The sequence below is a fragment of the Sus scrofa genome, chromosome 6, assembly GCF_000003025.6.
Source record: "Sus scrofa isolate TJ Tabasco breed Duroc chromosome 6, Sscrofa11.1, whole genome shotgun sequence".
Lineage (NCBI taxonomy): Eukaryota > Metazoa > Chordata > Mammalia > Artiodactyla > Suidae > Sus > Sus scrofa.
Window position 1 is genome coordinate 44575366 of NC_010448.4, and position 20647 is coordinate 44596012.

The 20647-nt window shown below is 57.3% G+C and overlaps 1 protein-coding gene across 1 annotated transcript in view; it reads left to right on the forward strand.

Annotated features, from left to right (window-relative positions):
• Positions 1-18803, forward strand: part of GRAMD1A (GRAM domain containing 1A) — a 20280-nt gene extending 1477 nt beyond the window's left edge. The window contains 22 exon segments of the mRNA XM_005664473.3: positions 4499-4709; positions 4798-4818; positions 5244-5328; positions 5456-5559; positions 5657-5752; positions 6504-6584; positions 9181-9293; positions 9453-9496; positions 9499-9602; positions 10097-10295; positions 11453-11578; positions 11581-11595; positions 13401-13519; positions 13606-13748; positions 14383-14420; positions 14423-14485; positions 14575-14748; positions 14858-14945; positions 15719-15730; positions 16069-16176; positions 16259-16379; positions 18347-18803. Of these exon segments, the coding sequence (XP_005664530.2) occupies positions 4499-4709; positions 4798-4818; positions 5244-5328; positions 5456-5559; positions 5657-5752; positions 6504-6584; positions 9181-9293; positions 9453-9496; positions 9499-9602; positions 10097-10295; positions 11453-11578; positions 11581-11595; positions 13401-13519; positions 13606-13748; positions 14383-14420; positions 14423-14485; positions 14575-14748; positions 14858-14945; positions 15719-15730; positions 16069-16176; positions 16259-16379; positions 18347-18439 (2158 nt within the window). The 3' untranslated portion in view covers positions 18440-18803.

Consider the following 20647-nt stretch of genomic DNA (forward strand, 5'->3'; position numbering starts at 1 on the left):
GGGACCCTCCCTGCTGAGACCTTGGGTGTACCCTTGACTCTTTGGAGCAATAATAAGTGACATTGCTCCCGTGTTATGGTTTATAAAGCATGTTCCGCACGTGATTTCAATACCTGGTCCTTGCATTGTTGAGGTGTGTCCACAGCCTCCTGGAGCTGCATTATTCCTGAGTCCTTCATGACTGAGTATCAGGGCGACAGAAGCTGATATGTCCACCCCTCGCCACGGAAGGGCAGGCCTTTGCTCCTCTTCCCCCCCCCCGTATGGGGGAACACCATGAGAGCTGAGCTGACCCTAGACTTAATTTCCCTGGCTTGTGCACAGGTTAGCCGGGGTCCTCTGTCCTTTTCTTTCCCTGCGTGGCTCTCTCGGTGACTCTAGGAATGTCACGTGCCTTCAGTTGTCTGCGACTTTCTTGTGTCTGTATGTGTGAATGTAACTTACCTGGGACTTTCCCTGGATTTCTGTTCCCGGGATCCTTTGCAGCTGCGCGCGCACGCGTGCGCGTGTTTGTGTGTGTGTGTGTGTGTGTGACTTCTGGGACTTTGTGGGTGGCTGTAGCACACTTGTAGCCCTGCAGGTGTGTGTGGGTAATTGTGCTTGGATGCTGTGGCTTTGTGTGTGCCTTTAATATACCTGTGATGCTGCTGGGGGGTGGGGGAGACTTAAAACTGTAGGGAACGGTCGTTTGCCTGTGACATGGGCTGTGTGTGACCCCTGTTGAAGTTTCCTTTTGTGCACACCTGTGTGTGCCTCTGTCCCTTTCTGGCCAGAGGGAGCTCTCAGCCTGTCTAGGCCCAGGAAGCCGGAGGTGAGGTGTGCGCAGTGGCAAAACCGCTTTCCCTTCCAAGTCCCTGCCCCCATAACGGTCCTCCAGCTATGTCACCGTGTGGGGCTGGGCTCCTCCCTTTCCTCTACCGCGGCCTGCCTAGTTGGGCAGCCTCGGGGCTGTCAGGCTTGAACACTTCCTCTTTGTCCTGCCAAGGAGCAAGATCCAGGGGCGCAGGCCGTGCCCTGTGTGTGTCACACTTGTCCTCAGGCACCCTTCCCTAGATCTGTGGCCGCAGGGACAGGAAGACGAGGCAGGGGAGGACTGACCCTCTTTCAGGACCCTTCCTGAGCTCACCAGGACCCTCAGGGTGAAGCCTAAGCTCCTGCCTGGGGCCCACAGGGCGGGGCTGTGCCCGCCTCTCCTCCTTCTCCAGCCCCACTGGCCGCCTGGCTCCTTCTCAGAGCTGCCAAGCTCAGTCCTGTCCTGGACGCACTGTTCTTACCCCTAAAACAGCCTTCCCTGGCCCTCCGCCAGATCTGCGCCTTGTTCTCCGGGCTCAGTGCAAGTGCGCCCCACGCACCACCCCACCCCCACCCACTCAGCCCTCCTTTATCTCTGAGGTCCTCAGCCTGGAACATGCAGTAGACACTCCCGGGCCCCTCCCCGACTTCCCGATCGGAGAGAGGGCTGCTCTGAGTCCCAGACTGCCTTTCTCACAACTTCCTGGCACTGCTGGTGCTGCTCCTGTGAGCCATGCTGCTTCATAGCCCTGACTGGGGTCCGAGGGATCTTCACCCCTCAGTCATTCGCATGTTCTCTTACCGATAGCGCTGTTCCCCAACCCGAGTGTCGAGTCCCCCGAGTAGACGTTGCAAACGTTTTGCCCACTTCTGTGTCCCCAGTTCCTGGTGCAGGGTGGGTGCTCCATACGCACTTAAGGCGTGAATGTCTGGAGTTTGGGGGCAGTTGGGGCAGCAGACTCCAGGCTAAAGTGTTGGTGCAGTGCCTGTCAGGGTCAATGTGGCACCTTGGCTGCAGGTGTGCGGGTGGTGACAGGGCTGTGTGCTCCACCGGGGAGGAAGGAAGTTTGGACAGGGCAAACAGCCAAGGCAGAGGCTGGGGGAGATTGGGTGGGGGTGATGAGAGGGTCCAGCCCTGGCCTCTTAGCTAGAGGGAGGTGCCACCAGGGGAGGGCTCACCAGGGGGCGGCTGGCCTGACTGGGCTGTTCACCGGCTCCCTCCGTGGCAGGTGGGGAGCAGACAGACAGAGGGGGCCAGGGCCAGGGATGGAAGCACGGGTACCTGGGAGAAGGCAGCTGCGAGACACTGGGGCGAGTGGTGGTGGCCCAGGTCACCATCTATTTCGTTTACGTATTTCTTTTCTTTCTTTCTTTTCTTTTTTTTGTCTTTTTGCCATTTCTTGGGCCGCTCCCTTGGCATATGAAGGTTCCCAGGCTAGGGGTCTAATCGGAGCTGTAGCTGCCAGCCTACGCCAGAGCCACAGCAACACAGGATCCAAGCTGCGTCTCGTTTACATATTTCTGTTACTCCACGAGGTCATTTCACAAGGATGACAAAAGCTCCTACCTTGGGCCCCATCCTGAGCAATACTGGGTCATGGTATGGTGACCAGGGCCACACCAAGGCTTGCTGTTGGGGAGCTCACAGGCCTGTGGGGGAAGTGGAGCTGTCATCAGTCAGCTGCAGCCCAGGGTAGTCCACTGTGGTCGGAGTGGTTAGGGATGGGGTGGGGACTGCCAGGGGATGGCGGGGACCTGCAGAAAGGAGGCAGCGTCCAGGAGGGAGGGGGTGTATGAACAAGAGTCCCAAAGGCTGCAGAAGAATTTGCTAGGCACCAAAGAAAAAGGACATTCTGGACAGAGGGAACAGCATGTGCTAAAGCTTAGCGACAAGAGGAGTTCCCATCGTGGTGCAGCGGAAACGAATCTGACTAGGAACCATGAGGTTGCGGGTTCGATCCCTGGCCTCGCTCAGTGGGACAAAGATCTGGCGTTGCTGTGGCTGTGGTGTAGGTCGGCAGCTGTAGCTCTGATTAGACCCTTGGCCTGGGAACCTCCATATGCCTTGGGTGCAGCCCTAGAAAGACAAAAAGACCAAAAAAAAAAAAGAAAGAGCTTAGAGACAGAGTGGTTGAGGGACTCCCCCCTCCGCCCCAGGGTAGATAGAGGCCCCCCACCCCCACCCCCCGGCTGCCTCATTGGAGTCCTGCCTTGAATTATAACAGCTGTGTGTTGCCTTGGGCCTCAATTTCTTCCTCTTTAAAGAGTGGTAATAGTTTGAAATGCACAGGGTGTGTGAAGAATAATAAAATTCAACATATGGAGAGCTTGCTGTAGTCCTGATACAGAGTCCGCACTAATTTGTTCAGTCCTTTGGGGTTCTGTTTGTTCAGCATCTGCCTCCCCACCGGAAGGCTTATTCCCCAAGGTGGGCCCACTGTCTGGTCTCTGATGCGTCCAGCTCCAGCCAGCACGGATGATTCCCGTAGTCAGCAATGCTAATTGAGAGTTGAGCATGTGCCAGGTACAGCTTGGGGTCCTGGGGACACAGGGGCAACCAAGACCTGGTGTTCACAGTCTGGGACAGACATTAAACAAGCCGAATAAGTGAACAGGACGAGACGAGTGTGAGGGGAGCCTGGGGCTGGGGGGGGGGACGCCAGCTGGGGAGGAGGAACAGTGGAGCTGAATAAGATGAGCTTGTGACGCTGGGGCTGTGGAAGGACATTCCAGCCAGAGGGAACGGCAGGTGCAGAGGCCTTGAGGCGGGAACACAGGTGGTGAGCTTTAGGGATGAAAGGAGCCAGGGATGGTTAGAGTGAATGGGGTCACAGGGACCACACCAGGGCCTGGGCTCCAAGGGGAGGAGCTTGCTTTCACCTAGAGTGAATTATACCTGCCAGGGGTGGGGGTGGGGGGCACAACCAGGAGGGCCCTGGCCTGACCAGAGAAGAGGCTGCTGAGATGTCCAGGAGGGAGAGGAGGGAGGCTGGGCCCGGGCACCGGGGCAGGGGAAGTGGGCAAGATAGGAAGTAATGGGCAGGAGTTCCCGTCGTGGCTCAGCGGAAATGAATCTGACTGGCATCCATGAGGATGCAGGTTCGATCCCTGGCCTCGCTCAGTGGGTTAAGGATCTGGTGTTGCTGTGAGCTGTGGTGTAGGTCGCAGACATGGCTCAGATCCTGTGTTGCTCTGGCTGTGGTGTAGGCCAGTGGCTACAGTTCTGATTCGACCCCTAGCCTGGGAACCTCCATATGTCGCAGGTGCGGCCCAAAAAAAAAAAAAAAAAAAAAGGCAAGGAGAGAATGGACATTGTGGATGGGACTCACTACCCGATTAGTGAGTGAATGGGAAGTGGTTGTTCAATAAATAGTTATTGTTTGCATGAATTAATGAGTTAATTTTAAAAACAGCAAGTGTTATTGAGAGCTCACTATGTGCCAGGCTCTATTAGAAGCACTCGACGTGCATTGATTTGTTTAACTCTCCAAACAACCAAACGAGGACATGTATCTCTCACCCCTGGATTACAGACGAACTAACTGAGGCACAGGGACTCAGGGAACCCACTCTGGGTCTCAATGCTAGGAAGTGGAGTGGGGGTGGAGCGGTGGGGATCAATGGACTGATGGGTGCCCCCCAAAGGCCTGTCCTCACGCCTGAGCCTGCATTTCGCTGTGACACCCCCTCTTTCTCTCCCCTGCAGCACCACTCCCCACTCCGGCCGGAGCACGCCAAGCAGCTCCCCGTCTCTCCGTAAGCGGCTCCAGCTCTTGCCCCCAAGCCGACCCCCGCCTGAGCCAGAACCAAGCACCATGGTGGAGAAGGGGTCAGACAGCTCCTCAGAGAAGGGCGGGGTGCCCGGGACGCCCAGCACCCAGAGCCTGGGCAGCCGGAATTTCATCCGCAACAGCAAGGTTGGTGCAAGTGCAGGTGGGTGGGGAGAGAGGTGGAAGGGCAGGGGGGTCCAGGGGCTCATTCTGACTCCATTCCTTTCCCTTGCAGAAGATGCAGAGCTGGTACAATGTAAGTGTCTCGGCAGGGGGTCTTGCTGGAGGGGTCAGAGGGAGGGGTCAGGGGCTGCAGGATCAAGGAGTGGGTGCTGGGGCAGACCTGTGGGGATCCCATCCTGTGTGGCTTCTTAGATGCGGGGTGACCTTGAGTGAGTTGCTTAACCCCTCTGGGCTTCTCTCTCCTTGAGAAACCATTCCGACCTTGCAAGACTGAAGGGAACATTCACTGAGTCTGTGATGCTGGTGGGTACGTGGCCCAGGGCCCGGCTTGTGCAGCTCTCATCGTGGTTTCCCTTGGGTGACAGGCAGTGGGAGCCAGAAGGGAGCTAGACCCTGAAGCCTCAGAGAGCCTGTCCCAGGCCGAGGACACTGGGGGGTGCTAGGAGCTTTGTGGGACGGAATGAGGGGTCCGGGTCCTCACCTCCCAAACTTCCCCAGATGCTGAGCCCCACATACAAACAGCGGAACGAGGACTTCCGGAAACTGTTCAGCAAACTCCCTGAGGCCGAACGCCTCATTGTGGGTGAGTCTCCCGCAAGCCAGAGCCCGAGCTCCCCGCACTGCCCTCCTGGCCCTCCCTGTGTGTGGCGGCCTGGCCAGGATGGCCGTGTGACTCGGGTGTCTGCCGTCTCTCCCCTCGGCCGCCTCAGATTACTCCTGTGCCTTGCAGCGCGAGATCCTCCTCCAGGGCCGCCTCTATCTCTCCGAGAACTGGATCTGCTTCTACAGCAACATCTTCCGCTGGGAGACCACAGTGAGCCGGCCACCCACCGGGAGGCAGGGAGGGCCCCGGGGCGGGGTGGGGGGTGGCGCCTGGCCCTGGCCCCTCCTGACCTGCCTGTCGTCCTCAGATTTCCATCCAGTTGAAGGAAGTGACGTGTCTGAAGAAGGAAAAGACGGCCAAGCTGATCCCCAACGCCATCCAGATCTGCACAGAGAGCGAGAAGGTGGGCGGCCGGCCAGCTCACAGGGGCCCTGTGGCCCCTGAGCTTAACTGGCTCCTCGCTCCTCCCTGCTCCCCAGGGCCCCACAAGGGACCCAGTGCCTCAGCCTTCCCTTCCTCTTTATTCTCCCAGCCCCCGCTCCCGTCGTCCCCCGAGCCGGACCCCTGCGCCCACTCTTATCTCAGGCCCTACAGTCAGTCTGTCCCCTCACACAGCTGTTCATAGTATTCATAGAAAAAGTCTATCAGTTCAGAGGCCTCCTCCAGGAAGCCTTCCCTGATACTCCTTTCTATCATGACTGTCACCTTGGGGTCCCAGACGGCTGCCTCACACTGGTGGCCCAGACAGGACAAGAGAAGGAAATGGGGAGGGAGGACTTCACAGCCTCCCTTTGCTTTTTATTGGCCAAAGTGGGTCCGTTGGGGTATGGGAGACTGGGAAAGTGCCCTGGGCTTCCCTGAGCCACCCAGCCACTCTGGGCTGACCCCACCTCCTGCCCTGGACTGTGTGCCTCGGGGCCAATGCCTCGGGGCCGGGGCCAGGGGCTGTCTCCTAGTCATGGTGACTCCAGGGCTGTCCTCTGCTGGGCTGGGCACAGGACAGAGATCCAGTGGACTGAGTGTAAGGAGGAGTGAGTGGCCATCTGGGGATGGAGAGCTGGGAACACAGTGTGCACGGGGCCGGGGGGAGGGTGGGGCAGCCTCCTCCTCCTCGGCCTCGCCTCTCCCTCCTCACACCCCTCTCTCTCCTGCAGCACTTCTTCACCTCCTTCGGGGCCCGAGACCGCTGCTTCCTCCTCATCTTCCGCCTCTGGCAGAACGCGCTACTTGAAAAGGTGGGCCTGTGGAGTCCTGGGCACAGGGTTAGGGGCTGGGCTGGGGGCGACTATGGAGTCAGGGGTGCCGGGACTCGGGGGTCTTGATGGAGGACCCCTCCAGCTCCTCTCCATGGGCACCAGACCCAACACACCTGTAGCTTCCTCCATAGGCTCCAGTGCCAGACCCTGCCCACAGGAAACGCGTCCCCACGGCCCCTTAGTCACCACCTGCAGATCAGAAATGCTCTGAAGGGAGTTTTCACTGTGGTGCAGTGGAAATGAATCCAACTAGTATCCATGAGGATGCGGGTTCAATCCCTAGCCTTGCTCAGTGGGTTAAGGGTCCGGAGTTGCCATGAGTTGCGGTGCAGGTTGCAGATACGGCTCGGATCCCACGTTGCTGTGGCTGTGGTGTCGGCTGGCAGCTACAACTCCGATTCGACCCCTAGCCTGGAAACTTCCACATGCCATGGGTTCGACCCTAAAAAGCAAATAAGATAAAATACATGCTCTGAAAATTGGGAGATTTGGGGAAACGTTTGGCAGCAAAACCTGACCTGAGTTAACATGCCTATTTGTAGTCCCATCAGCACTGTCTCATGGAACTTTGTGCCGTGATGGAAGGGTGCTCCTGGTGCCTGCTGAACCCTTGAAATGTGGCTAGTGTGACTGAGGATCTGCATTTTTAATTTAATTTCATTTTTAATTAATTTCAACTTAAACGGCCACATGTGCTTCTTGAATAACACAGGTCTCTATTTACTCAATGAATGTGACTCTTCATGTGTTTCAGAATGAAAACACACTAATGCGTATGACTGGGGTAAAAATCATTGCGATTCCACATAAACTTGTAGTATCCAGCATAAAATAGGCTTGTGCATCTCAAATTTTATCGTTTTCGGCATCCGTTACACTCTTTAGAATAGACTCCAAAGAGCTTTTGTTAAGTGGGGTGTATCTATCCATACATATGGTAGTAGATACTGAAACTGGGAAGCTGGGAAGTTTTTGAACACAAGATACACAAGATGCATTAGTCATCAGAATGATAATATCACATAGTCTCTCAAAAACCGCACTGTATACTCGTGAGAGAATAAAAGTGAAAAAGGCAAGTAACATCTTTTATTACTAATAACTCTTACCATACCTATGGCAATAATTTTGACCACATGGATTTCCTGAGAGGGTCTAGGGGACCCCCAGAGATCCTTGGACCACACTTTGAAAACCTCTGATACACACTGTACCTACTGGATACTAAATATAATATGGATGTTATTGGTGCTTTATTACAGTATAGACACTCTATTATCTTTCTTAAATCCATACATTTCTTTCTTTCTTTTTTTTTTTCTTTTTGCTTTTTAGGGCCACACTCGCGGCATATGGAAGTTCCCAGGCTAGGAGTCTAATTGGAGCTGTAGTCACCGGCTTACATCACAGCCACAGCAACACCAGATCCGAGCCCCGTCTGCGACCCACACCACAGCTCATGGCAACGCCGGATCCTGAACCCACTGAGCGAGGCCAAGGATCAAACCTGCAGCCTCATAGTTCCTAGTCAGATTCGCTTCCACTGTGCCACGACAGGAACTCCTATATATTTCTTAATATTGACTCAAATCTTATCCCAAAGATTTTGAGTAAGGGATTTGAGATTATACTTATTTTGATAGTGAATTCTGGGCCAACCCTGAAATGCCCACTGTGGTTCCATGAGTTTATGTAGGATGCATTCAGCTGTAAGTAGCTGAAAACCCAACCAGGTAACTGTTGAAGCAGACAGGTACTGACTTATTTCAGAAGGCAGTGTCCGAATCTGCACTGAGGGCAGGGCAAGGGCAAAGGCAGCCAAAATGCTGGATTGAAATTCAGCCCTATGCCTGAGTGCAAGTCACGGCACCCCATTGGTCAGATGGGGACCATCCCTCATTTGCAGCCTGAGAGCTGAGCCCCGAATAAGTAATGGCAGCTCTTGGGAGGCAGTGGGGTCCAGTGGTTAGCTCCAGGGCTGGACCAGCCCCCTGGGATCACATCTCAACACCCCTCTTCCTAATTGGAGGACATTACCCACCTCTATGCCTCTGCATCCTTATCTTAAAATGACAATATTAGCACCTACTTTATAGAATTGTTGGACACAGAAAGGGTTAGGAGAATGCCTGGCATATGGTAACAACGCAGTGAATGATGTCAGCTGCTGCTGCTGCTGCTGTTATTACTATCTGATCAGCGTCATCCAGCCACTCTGGCCGTGGGTGGCTTCTGAGGACACCTGGGAAAATAGCTGGGGGCAGCACAGCGTGGAGGGTGGGAACATAGGCTCTGGAGTTGGTTGGGCTGGGTTGGAACCCCCGAGGTGAACTCAAGCATGTGACAGCTCCACCGTGGGCCTCATATTCTCTGTTAAGACTGGAAACTTTAACCTGCGGAAGTACTGGGAGGACCTGAGGGGGAAGGGGTGGGGGGCGTCTGGGCTCTGCGTGTAGGTCAAGCTGCCCCCTTGTGGACACCAGGGGAACTGCTGAGGCTGAAGGCTGGTGGGGCCTGGTGGGAAGGGCTCTGACCCTGAGAAGGTGGGGGCCAACCTGACATCCTGTCTGCCCAGACGCTGAGTCCCCGCGAGCTCTGGCACCTGGTGCATCAGTGCTACGGCTCAGAGCTGGGCCTTACCAGTGAGGATGAGGACTATGTCTGCCCCTTGCAGCTGAATGGTCTAGGGTGAGTTGATGCTTAGCAGCCGGTTCCAGGGGTCGGGGGAGACGGGAAGGGGTTGTGTGCAGAGCTCCGGTTCTGGGTGGACTGAGGCGGGTGTACAAAGTCTAGAAGACCAGGAGGTCTCACAGACACAGCGGTCCCACCCTGTCTCTTTCTCCCTAGGAGCCCCAAGGAAGTGGGAGATGTAATCGCCCTGAGCGACATCACCCCTCGGGGGCAGCTGACCGCAGCCAGGAGCCAAGCCCGGCAGGTTCGCGCCGTGGCCGCATCACCCCCAACCTTTCCCGGGCCAGCAGCGATGCAGACCACGGGGTGAGCAGGAGGGTGCTGGGTGGTGTCGGGGAGAGGGACAGACTGACAGACTGGGGGGAACAGGGAGGGACTGGAGAGAGAGAGGTGGATGGAGGGGTGGGTGGATGGAGGGATGGGATGGAGCTGGAAATATGGGCAAGGAAAATAAGGACCAGTAGGGAGAAAGGAGGACAGGCAAAGATGGGGACGGGTGGACAGATGGAAAGGGTGAGAAGAGAGGGATGGAGGGATGGATGGATGAGGTAGGAGACAGATGATAGACAGGACAGTCATAAGAAACCTTCTAGCCCAGGCATCCCAGACAGGCCTGGTAGAGGCTGAGAGGAGCCCTTGCCTGGGGGCCCCGGGCCCCTCGTAGCCCCGGGAGCCCGAATCCGCACACGACCTCCCCAGCACTGGTTTTCCTGCGCTCCCAAAACTTCCCGATGGATATGGACACAAGCCCTCAGGCGGGGATGAGGTTGGACAAGGCTGGATGAAGCTTTTCTCTGCAGGCAGAGGAGGACAAGGAGGAGCCGACGGACAGCCAGCCTGACGCCTCCTCCAGCCAGACAGTGACCCCGGTGGCTGAACCCCCCAATGCGGAGCCCGCCCCACCTGATGGGCCCACCTCCCTGGGCACCTTGGACCTGCTGCCCAGTGAGGAGCTGTTGACGGACACAAGTAACTCCTCCTCATCCACAGGGGAGGAAGGTGAGGCTGGTGGCCCAGTTCATTTGCTTTGGTTATGAAAGACTCAGATGGGCTCTGCCAAGAGATGAGCGGGCTCAGGGGACCTAAACATGGGGGGGGGGTGTCAGGTGCCCAAATGGCACTGTTAGCAATCTGCCCACGTTTAGCTCTGCTCTGCAGGCCCCTCAGCAGAGTGGATGGGAGCATTGCTGGGCTTGCCGGGCCTCCAGGCCTGGCCACACCGCTCCCTAGCTGTGCGACTTGGGCAAATGACTCAGCCTCTCTGAGCCTCATGTTCCTCATCTGCAAAACGGGATTAGCAATAATAGTACCCATTTCATAGAGTTGTCCTTCAGAGAATTAGATGGGTTAATATATGCAAAGTGCTTGGGCCGGTTAGTAAGTGTTGGCTCTTATTTCCACCGCCAGCATCGTCATCATTATTTCCATTTTGTCTCCGCCAACTTCCTTCTCCGGTAACTTCTACCCTGGGAGGGTAGGGAGGCCCCAGCCCTGGCCCAGGAGTTGACTCTGATTGGAGAATGAGCGCCCCCCTGAGGCCATCACAGTGGCTGATAGCCTGGCCTGGGTCACACACACCCACACACACCCCTGAGCCCATCACTGTGGATGAAAACTGCAGCATGCCCACCCCTGGCGTCACTGCGACTGCAAGAGTGTGGGCCTAGGTGTGTGCTCCACCTTGAACTGATCTTGGTGGCTCTGATTGTTGGCTGGGACACGAGCCCACCATAAAGCCATCCTCATGGTGGAAGGGCCGAGTAGCTGGCTCTGTGTCAGTGTCTGCTCTGGTCCAGGAGGAAAGGAGGGGAGTTCCTGTTGTGGCTCAGTGGGTTGAGATCCCAACTAGTATCCATGAGGACCTGAGTTTGATCCTGGCCCCGCTCAGTGGGTTGAGGTTCTGGCGATGCTGTGGCTGTGGCGTGGCCTAGGCCTGCAGCTGCAGCTCTGATTCCCTAGCCTGAAAACTTCCATATGCCATGGGTGCAGCCCTAAAAAGTGGGAAAAAAAAAAAAAAAAAAAAAAAAAGGAAGGAGGAAAGGAGGACAGGGCTGCCCAGCCACCCGAAAGGCCTGGGAGTGGGGAGGAGACATTATCCAGAGGGAAACAGGGGGACAACGCAGGCAGCCTCATCCCCTGTCCTTCTCTGTCGCCAGCCGACCTGGCGGCCCTGCTTCCGGACCTCTCTGGCCGGCTCCTCATCAACTCCGTCTTCCACGTGGGTGCCGAGCGGCTCCAGCAGATGCTCTTCTCGGACTCGCCCTTCCTGCAGGGCTTCCTGCAGCATGCAAGTTCACAGGTCAGGGGCCGAGGTCACCCGGGTGCAGGGGGTGGGGGTGGGGCGGGGAGGAGACGGGCAGGGGCCCTGGTGCAGACCAGGTGGGGCCGGTGGGGGAGTTAAAAGCAGCCCCTCCACCCCTCAGCCCAGAGGGGCTCCGCCTCGTGCTCGCTGAGGGGCTTTGGGCCCACTGCAGAGCCTCTGTGCCTCCACTTCTTCTGTGTAATTCGGGTGTGATTGTAGTTCCTGCCCTGTCGGGGTCTCATGAGAACTAAATGAGTTAATACAGTAGCAGATAGTGCGCATTTAATCAATATGCATTAACGAGCACACATTTCGTGCTCACTCTGTTGCCAGAGACCAGGACAGACAAACTCCCAGATCTAGTGAAAATGACAGTAAATTGATACCCAGTAAGTGTGTATGGCGAGGAGTAGCTATGATCTGGGCGGGGGCGGGGGGGGGGTGTCAGGAAAGGCGGCTGGAAGGATGTGAAATTGAAACCATGGCCCAAAAGAGGAATTTTTCCAGGGAAAGCGGAGCAGGCAGGGAAGAGGAGAGGGTACCTGCAGAGGCCCTAAGGGAAGCCCCTGGGGGCTGGTGGGTGTGGAGAGGGGACGCCTTAGCATCAGGGCGGCGGAAGGGCTGGAAACCAGCAGCATCAGGGCTGGCGGAAGGGCTGGGGACAGCAGGGAGCATGAGAAGCTGCAAAAGAGATTCAAGTAGGGGAGGGGCTCGTCAGATGGTAGTTTTTCTGTTTCTTTCCCTGTACTGATGACAGCGAACCATGCAGAATCCCTTGCAGAATGAGTAAGGCTGTCTTGTGTTGGGAGCATGTATGTCCCCCGTATTATGCTTATATTCTGGAGAGACTAGACAGGAACTCAGTATCTGTCTGGGGTACTGGGGAGCCATGGAGTGTTGTGGGCAGGAGAGGGACAGAGTCAGATTTGGCTTTAAGAAGCTATCCCTGGACCAGAGGTGGAGACTAGGCGTTCATGGGGAGGCTGGAGAGACCAGACAGGGCCAGGCAAGGATGGGCTGAAGCAGGGCACTGTTCCCGTGGTCAGTGAATAGATGGGGAGGGGCGGTCCAGGACAAGGCCCAGGGCTCTGCGGGGAGCCTGGAGGATGGTGGGGTCACCCCTGAGATGAGGCCCAAAGAGGAGGGGAGATGCTGAGGCTAGCATGGAGCTCAGTGAGTGTGAAGGGTCCTGGGGACTTAGACTTCCAGGGGCAGGTGTTCACAAGGTTGTACGACCGTAGGTCTGAGGCTCAGACGAGAAGCCAGGACTAGTAAAGAGAGGAGACTGGGGGTACTTCCCGTCGTGGCTCGGCAGAAACAAATCTGACTGGCATCCGTGAGGATGAAGGTTCAATCCCTGGCCTCGCTCAGTGGGTTAAGGATCCAACGTTGCCATGAGCTGTGGTGGAGGTCGCAGACGTGGCTTGGATCTGGCGTGGCTGTGGTGTGGGCCGGCAGCTACAGCTCTGATTCGACCCCTAGCCTGGGAACTTCCATATGCTGCAGGAGCGGCCCTAGAAAGCAAAAAAAAAAAAAGAGAGAGAGAGAGAGAGAGAGGGGAGGTTGGCTGCTGGAGCCGATGAGATGGCCCATGAGGGCTGAGCGAGTAGGCAGGAGAGCGGCCCCAGCTCTGAGGGTCCTCAGTATCTGGCATTTGAGGCATCCAGAAGGAGGGTGGGGATGAGGAGGAGGGGTGGGCAAGCCCCCAGACAACCGGGACCCTCCGACGAAGCTGAGTCTCCTAACGTCTGTGGGCCCAGGACTAGAGAACGGTGTCTCCTTTCTGCCCCTCCCTCCCCCAGACGTGACCCTGAGCCCCTGGAGTGGGGACAGCAAGTGCCACCAGCGCCGAGTGCTGACCTACACCATCCCCATCAACAACCCTCTGGGACCCAAGAGCGCCTCTGTGGTGGAGACACAGGTGTGCCGGGTGGGGCGGCCGCTGGGTGGTGTGGCCGGTGGGGTTGGGGACGGCGCTGACTCCCCGCTCCTCTCTGAACCCTGCAGACGCTGTTCCGGCGCGGCCCTCAGGCGGGCGGGTGTGTGGTGGACTCGGAGGTGCTGACGCAGGGCATCCCCTACCAGGACTACTTCTACACTGCCCACCGCTACTGCATCCTGGGCCTGGCCCGGAACAAGGCCCGGCTCCGGTGAGCAGGGGCTTGGTCCCGCCACCCCCCGTCCCCAGCCTCCCCCAGCCCTGCCCTGCTCTGCCCTGGTGGTCCCAGCCCCCTCCCCTCTTCTCGACCCGAGTCAGCTGCACAATGTTGGTCGCCACCCTGGTGGACAGCAGAAGCCAGGAACACCCCAAGGGGTCTGGCCTGAGCTACAGAAGGAGGGAGCTGCCGCCGGCTGGGATGGGAAGGTGGGGAGGGGAGGGTTTGGCCGAAGATCAGGAGCTCAGTGGGCCATGAGGAGGTGTCTCTTAGACCCCACATGGAGCCAGATACTGCAGCGAGATGGAAGGGGTTCAAGGGTGCGGTGGGGCCTGGGATGGCAGTTTGGGTGGGCAGCGCTGGGGTAGCACTTCAGGCAGGGGACTTGCCAAAGTGGTGAAAGTGGACAGAGAAGGGGCTGCGGGCTGAGTGGGGGGACTGAGTTGGGTGAAGGGGTTAGTGAGTGGGGATCACAGGACACCCTTGGGGGTGTCTTTTGTCTGTGAGTGATACCAGGCCCCCTCTGAATTTAGGGAGGGAAGGCAGCCCCCAGGAACTGGGATGGCAAGACGGTCCCAGACTGCCTGTCCCAGACTCTGACCCCCTCGCCCCATCTCCCTGACCCCAGAGTGTCCTCTGAGATCCGCTACCGGAAGCAGCCCTGGAGCCTGTGAAGTCTCTCATCGAGAAGAACTCGTGGAGCGGCATCGAGGATTACTTCCACCACCTGGGTAGGGGTCCGAGGCGCGGCCAGGGTGCGGCCAGGGTCACGGCCCGGCCGGGTGCAGACAGGCAGAGCCCTCTTCTCTTGTGTCCGCAGAGCGAGAGCTCGCCAAGGCTGAGAATCTCTCTCTGGAGGAGGGCGGGAAGGATGCCCGGGGCTTGCTGTCTGGCCTGCGCAGGCGGAAGCGGCCCCTGAGCTGGAGGGGTCACGGTGACGGGCCCCAGCACCCGGACCCTGACCCCTGTGCCCGGCCTGGCATGCACACCTCAGGTGGGTTCTGTCAGGAGGCCTGGCTGCGGCAGGGGGCAGGAGCTGGGGGCCCTGGGTCGGGGGGCTGTGAGCTGGGATGAGTCCGTCTGACTGAGGTGTCTCCCTGCAGGCTCCCTCAGCTCTCGCTTCTCGGAACCGTCCATGGACCAGGGGCCTGGGGCAGGCATCCCCAGCGCCCTGGTTCTCATCAGCATCGTGTGAGTAAGGGGGCCGGGGTTTGGGGTCACATAGGCCTGGACCTGCACCTTGGCTGTGTGACCTTGGGCAAGTGCTTGGCCTCTCTGGGCCTCTGCTCCCCTGGGAGCGTGGGCTCGCCCTGTAGCAAGGATTAGAGGAGGCGATGTTTGAGATGCACTCACCCGGTGCTCTGCTCCGCCTGTCACAGAGAGAGAGGTCTGCCCTGCAGGGAGAGGGGCACCCTGGGGGGTCTGGGGGGACATCACAGGGGCTGATGTCGCCCAGGGCACTGGAGGAGCGGGTCCCCAAGGGAGGGGAAATTAGGGGAACCAGGAGAGGGATGCAAAAGGAGCGATGTCACCTCCGTACTTCATTCAGGTTTTCTGGGCCCAGGCAGAGTGACCAGCAGCCCAGGAGACAGCCCCGGCACAGAGGCATGGGGTTGTGATGAGGAAACACCGCCGAGGGGACAGGGCGGGGACCGGGAAGCCGAGGGAGGCTGGAGAAAGCTTCCTCCAGGCCGGGCAGGTGGGCCGTCAGGGAGGGCTTCCCAGGAAAGCGGAGACTTGGAGCTGAGAGCCCAGAGGGCTGAGGCAGACGACAGACTCCACCGAGGCCTGGGGCAGGATGCTCAGGGGAAATGGCACTGAGAGCCTGGGCATACGTGCAGCAGCTCTCAGCTGCAGCCCAGTGAGAGGCTGTGTGGAGCTGCCAGGGTCAGGGGTCGGGGGTCGGGGTGGCCAGGATGGGCTGGGCGGCTCTCATCTTCTGTCTCCCTTCTCTGCCTCCGCAGGATCTGTGTGAGGTAGGGTCCAGCCTCCGCCCTCCCCTTACCTTGTGTCTCACCACCGCCCCCCCCCCAGCTGCAGGCCCCTCTCCCTGCTCTGTGACCCTGGCTCCCCCAGCGAGGTGGCCTAGAGTGGCAGTTAAAGGCGTGGGCATCAGATAGGCCTGGGCTTGAACCCTGACTTTGCTGCTTATGGACTGTGTGATTCTAGACTTGTCACTCACCCTCTCTGAGTCTTAGTTTCCTCCTCTGAAAAGAGGGGTTGTCATGGTGCCCCTTCAAGGAGTCGTGGTGTGGGTGCCTGACTTGTGGGAACCTCGGTGTCCTGACTCCTGCCTTCTGTCCTCTGCCCCCAGCCTCATTGTCCTCATCGCCCTCAACGTCCTCCTCTTTTACCGCCTCTGGTCCCTGGAGAGGACGGCCCACACTTTCGAGTCCTGGCATAGTCTGGCCCTGGCCAAGGGGTAAGTGGGCAGCCCGAGGGGCTTGGGAGCTTGGGAAGGTAGGGGGAGGCCAAGACCCCACTCAGACCCTGTATCCCCACAGCAAGTTCCCCCAGACGGCCACGGAGTGGGCGGAGATCCTGGCCCTGCAAAAGCAGTTCCACAGTGTCGAGGTGCACAAGTGGAGGCAGATCCTGAGGGCTTCCGTGGAGCTCCTGGACGAGGTGCGGTCTGGGGTTGTGGGATCGTGTCTTCAGATCCCAAGCTGTGGCAGATGCATCTGGGCCTCGCTTTCTTTCTCTGTTCAATGAGGGGGTCTTCCACAGTCCCTGCCTCCCAGGGTTGCAGGAAGAAATCAGCAGGGTGAAAGAAAGAATTTGTTGGTTCTCATCCTGGGGAAAAAGTCCAGGGATCTCTGACTTCAGGCACGGCTGGATCCAGCCCCTCAATGGTAGTAAGAATCAGTTCCTCGTACCATCTCTTGACTTGTCCACCCCCACGGTTGGCTTTGATTTGGGCATCCTTTCCCCCAAGAGGACCCAAATGGTACCTGCAGCTCCAGGGTAACATCCAAAGGAAAGCGCTCATTCTTACTGGCTGCTGGAATCACAAGCCTCTCCCCGAACCAGTCACATCAGCCATAGTAGACAAGGCTTGGTTCCTGAACCCCTCCCCACCTACAAGGTGACTAAGGGGTCACATGAGGGTGGGAAAGAGGTTCTCCAAAGGTTATTGTGATCTTATCTCTGGAAGGGGTTGACCCCCCCGCCCCATAGTTTGATGGCAGCATCAGTGCAGAAGGCCAGGTTCAGATTCTGACAGGTGACCTTGTGCAAGTGACTTCACCACTGGGGCCTTGGCATCCTCCTCTGTAAATGGGATAAGAATCGATGTTACCTCAGAGGCCGCTATGTGGATTCAAGGAGTTAGCAGCGAGTAGTGCCCGGTGCAGGTAGACACCCGATCAGTGTTCGCTGTTATTAGAGCGATCCCGCAAAGCACCTGCTCCGCAAGTGTGGGGACAGGTCAGCACAGACACCGGGCACTGGGGTATGGGGCGCTGGGGAGCATCGGGCATTGTCTGGCTGCCCAGGGGCATCAGAGCCCACATGGGTGGATGATGGTGAAGATCGCTTCTGGTCACTAGGGCCCCTAATGCTGAGGCCCATCTTTAGGGGCCTCCTTGCACCCAAAATCATGCTCAGAGGGAGATGCTTATGCTGAGAAGGGCTGTGCAGGGCACAGTAGAGGGGGCATCGAGGCTGGGGTCCCATCGCCCAGAGAGGGAGGTCAGGGCCTTCTCATCCTGAGTGAAATTCTGATTATTTTCCCCGGGCTGGGGACTGAACTTGGGTCCTGGTGTGCAGAGGCACTGCTCATCCAAATTTTGCCAAGAGCACAGGACTGACTGCACAGAATAATGCTAATAGCAGACACCAGTTGAGCCAGGCTGTTCTAAGAGCTAAAATGACCAAGTGATTTGTTTCTTATCGCCAGCCTCTGTGGGGGATGCTCTTGTCACCCCCACCTGATAGGCAGGAATGCTGAGGTAGAGGCGTTCCCAAAGTTGCACGGCAGGGAGTAAGAACAGCTAATGTGAGTTCCTATCCTGGCGCAGCAGAAACGAATCTGACTGGCATCCATGAGGACGCCGGTTCCATCCCAGGCCTCGCTCAGTGGGTTAAGGATCCGGCGTTGCCATGAGCTGTGGTGAAGGTCATAGATACCGCTGGGATCTGGTGTTGCTATGGCTGTGGTGTAGGCTGGCAGCTGTAGCTCCAATTCAACACCTAGCTGGGAACCTCCATATGCTGTGGGTGTGGCCCTAAAAAGACAAAAAAAAAAAGAATAGCTAACGTGCATTGAGCACCTCCTGTGTGCCAGGTCTTAGGTGCTCACCCATCAGGTCCCTGAAATGATCCTGTGAAGCAGGTATTTTACCAAGGGGCCTGGGCAGGCCAAGGGCTCATCCAAGGTTACCCAGTAAGTAGCAGAGCCAGAACTTGAACCCAGGCCATCTGGGCCCCTTCCACCTGCTGCCCGTGAGAAGTCAGACTGGGTGCGGGATGGCCCTGCTCTCATTACAGGATGACCTTGGCCTCTCTGGACCTTCCCCAGTTCTTCAGTTGCAGAATGGGGGTGGGGGTGCATCAGGAGTGCTCACCCCAACCCTGCCCGCCTCTTCCCACAGATGAAGTTCTCACTAGAGAAGCTGCATCAAGGCATCGCCGTCTCAGACCCTCCCTTCGATTCCCAGCCACAGCCTGACGACAGCTTCTCCTGAGGACACCCGGCCACGAGGCCATCCCTCCAAATGGACAGATGGACACAGAGGCTCGGTGGCCACTGCTGGACCGGTGTGAGCGCCGGGAGCCTCCCACCCACCCCTCCTAGTGGCCCGGCCAGGGGCCACGCAGACACGGGGACCACAGAACCGAGATGCACTTTAGACCAGCGTGCGTGAGCCCAGCTGCCATCACCTGCCTCGCCAGGGAGCTGGCCCGGCCTTCGGCAGGCCCCTTGCTAACTTATTTTGCCCGGCTTGGGTTCGGGGGGATGCCTCCCGGGGTGCACAACTCCCTCAGCTCTGGGTTTAATGTATTATATTTATTTGGGGTTAACAGAGCCCCAATAAAGGGTCGCAAGTGGCTGTGGATGTGCTTGTGGGGCCCTGGGAGCGGGTGGGAGCCTCCCATTGTACTCAGATCCCATCGAGGCAGGGGGTGGGGGGGTCCTCCATTTTCTGGGGCCACAGTCACTGACGTGATTGGAAGTCCCTGGCACCTTTCCAAGCTTTGCACCATTAAGTTCCAGTGTGGGGGTTCCAGGGACAGACCAGTGGCCAGTGGCCTGGGTTCAGTCCTCCCTCTGGTACTTAGCAGGCATTTCGCCTGGAACAGGTCAACCTCTCTGAGCTTGAGTTTTCTTTTCTGTACCATGTGTGTGAGAAGAGCACCTGCCTCCCAGGTTTGTTAGAAGTGAGTCGTTCTTGAACTTGAGCTGCATTAGAACCTCCTTAAAAAGCAGATTGCCAAGGGAGTTCTGACATGGCGCAGCAGAAACAAATCCGACTGGTAACCATGAGGTTGCATGTTTGATCCCTGGCCTTGTTCAGTGGGTTAAGGATCCAGCGTTGCCATGAGCTGTGGTGCAGGTTGCAGATGCAGCTTGGATCCTGCATTGCTGTGGCTGCTATGTAGGCTGGCAGCTGTAGTTCCCATTCACCCCTAGCCTGGGAACCTACATATGCCACAGGTGTGGCCCTAAATCGCAAAAAAAAATAAATAAATAAAAATTAAAAAATAAAAAGCAGACAGCCAGAGTTTCTGCTGTGGTGCAGCGGGATCAGCGGTGCCTCTGCAGCGCCAGGACGCAGGTTCAATCCCCAGCCTGGCACAGTGGGTTAAGGATCCAGCATTGCCACAGCTGTGGCATAGGTCCCCAACTGCGGCTTTGGATCTGATCCCTGGCCTGAAAACTCCACATGCTGTGGGGTGGCCAAAAAAAGCAGGAGGCAGAGGGAAGCAGACTTCACACTTCCAACAAGTTCCCAGGCGATGCGCATACCGATGGTCCAAGGACTCGAGAACCACTTTACAAGGAGTTCATAAGGGTGGCCCAGTGTAAGTATTCAGTAAATGTTACTCCGATGGCAGAAACACTGCAGGGAGAAAAAAGGAGGTCCTGTCGTGAGCAGCACCAAGGATACACCAGGCTCTGTGCCAAGGTCTGAGGTCCATTTGATTCTAATGAAATTAATACCTGACTCCATGAGACAGAAACAGGTAGTTACATGCCTGGGGCCACTCAGCAGGGAGGCAAGGCCCAGCCCCTGGTGTCCACACATTTAGATGCAAGGGCCTCTTTCAGGACCCCACACTAACCTGTGCAGGTGGAGGCCATCTGGACCCGTCTTACCAAAGCAGAAATGGGCCTAGAGGCAAGGTCTCTGGTCCAGACAGAGCCCAAATCTGTCTCACTCAAGCCCTGTGCTGGTTCTGGAGTGAGTGAGGGGTAAAGAGACAAATCACAGCTAGGCTGTAAGGATCTTAACTGATGGCTTAGGGTAGAGGACGAGGAGAGGGGCTGGATAGGAGCAGGATGGTGCACAAGTGGCAAAAGGCAAAGCCAGCCTCTCCTATCCTCCAGCTATGTGATCACGGCAAGTAACCCATCCTTGAGCCTCAGTTTCCCATACCTGTAAAAGGGGCATAATAGTAACACCCACCTTGTAGGAAGAGTTAAATGCTATTTAATATTAGTGAAGGGCTTAGAACAGCACCCAGCTCATAGTAGGTGCTCAGGGAACGTGAGTTTGTTGCTATCACCAGGTGCCCCGACCTGGTGCCTAAGGCCTGTCCTCACTGTGCCTCTGCCTGCCACCCCCACAAGAGGGAGGGCTCGGAACAGCAAGAGAGTTATTTTCTGTAGAGGAATTTCACAGCCCAGGTGGTGCTGGCACAAAATCTCAGACCACAAAAGTGTCCGGTGT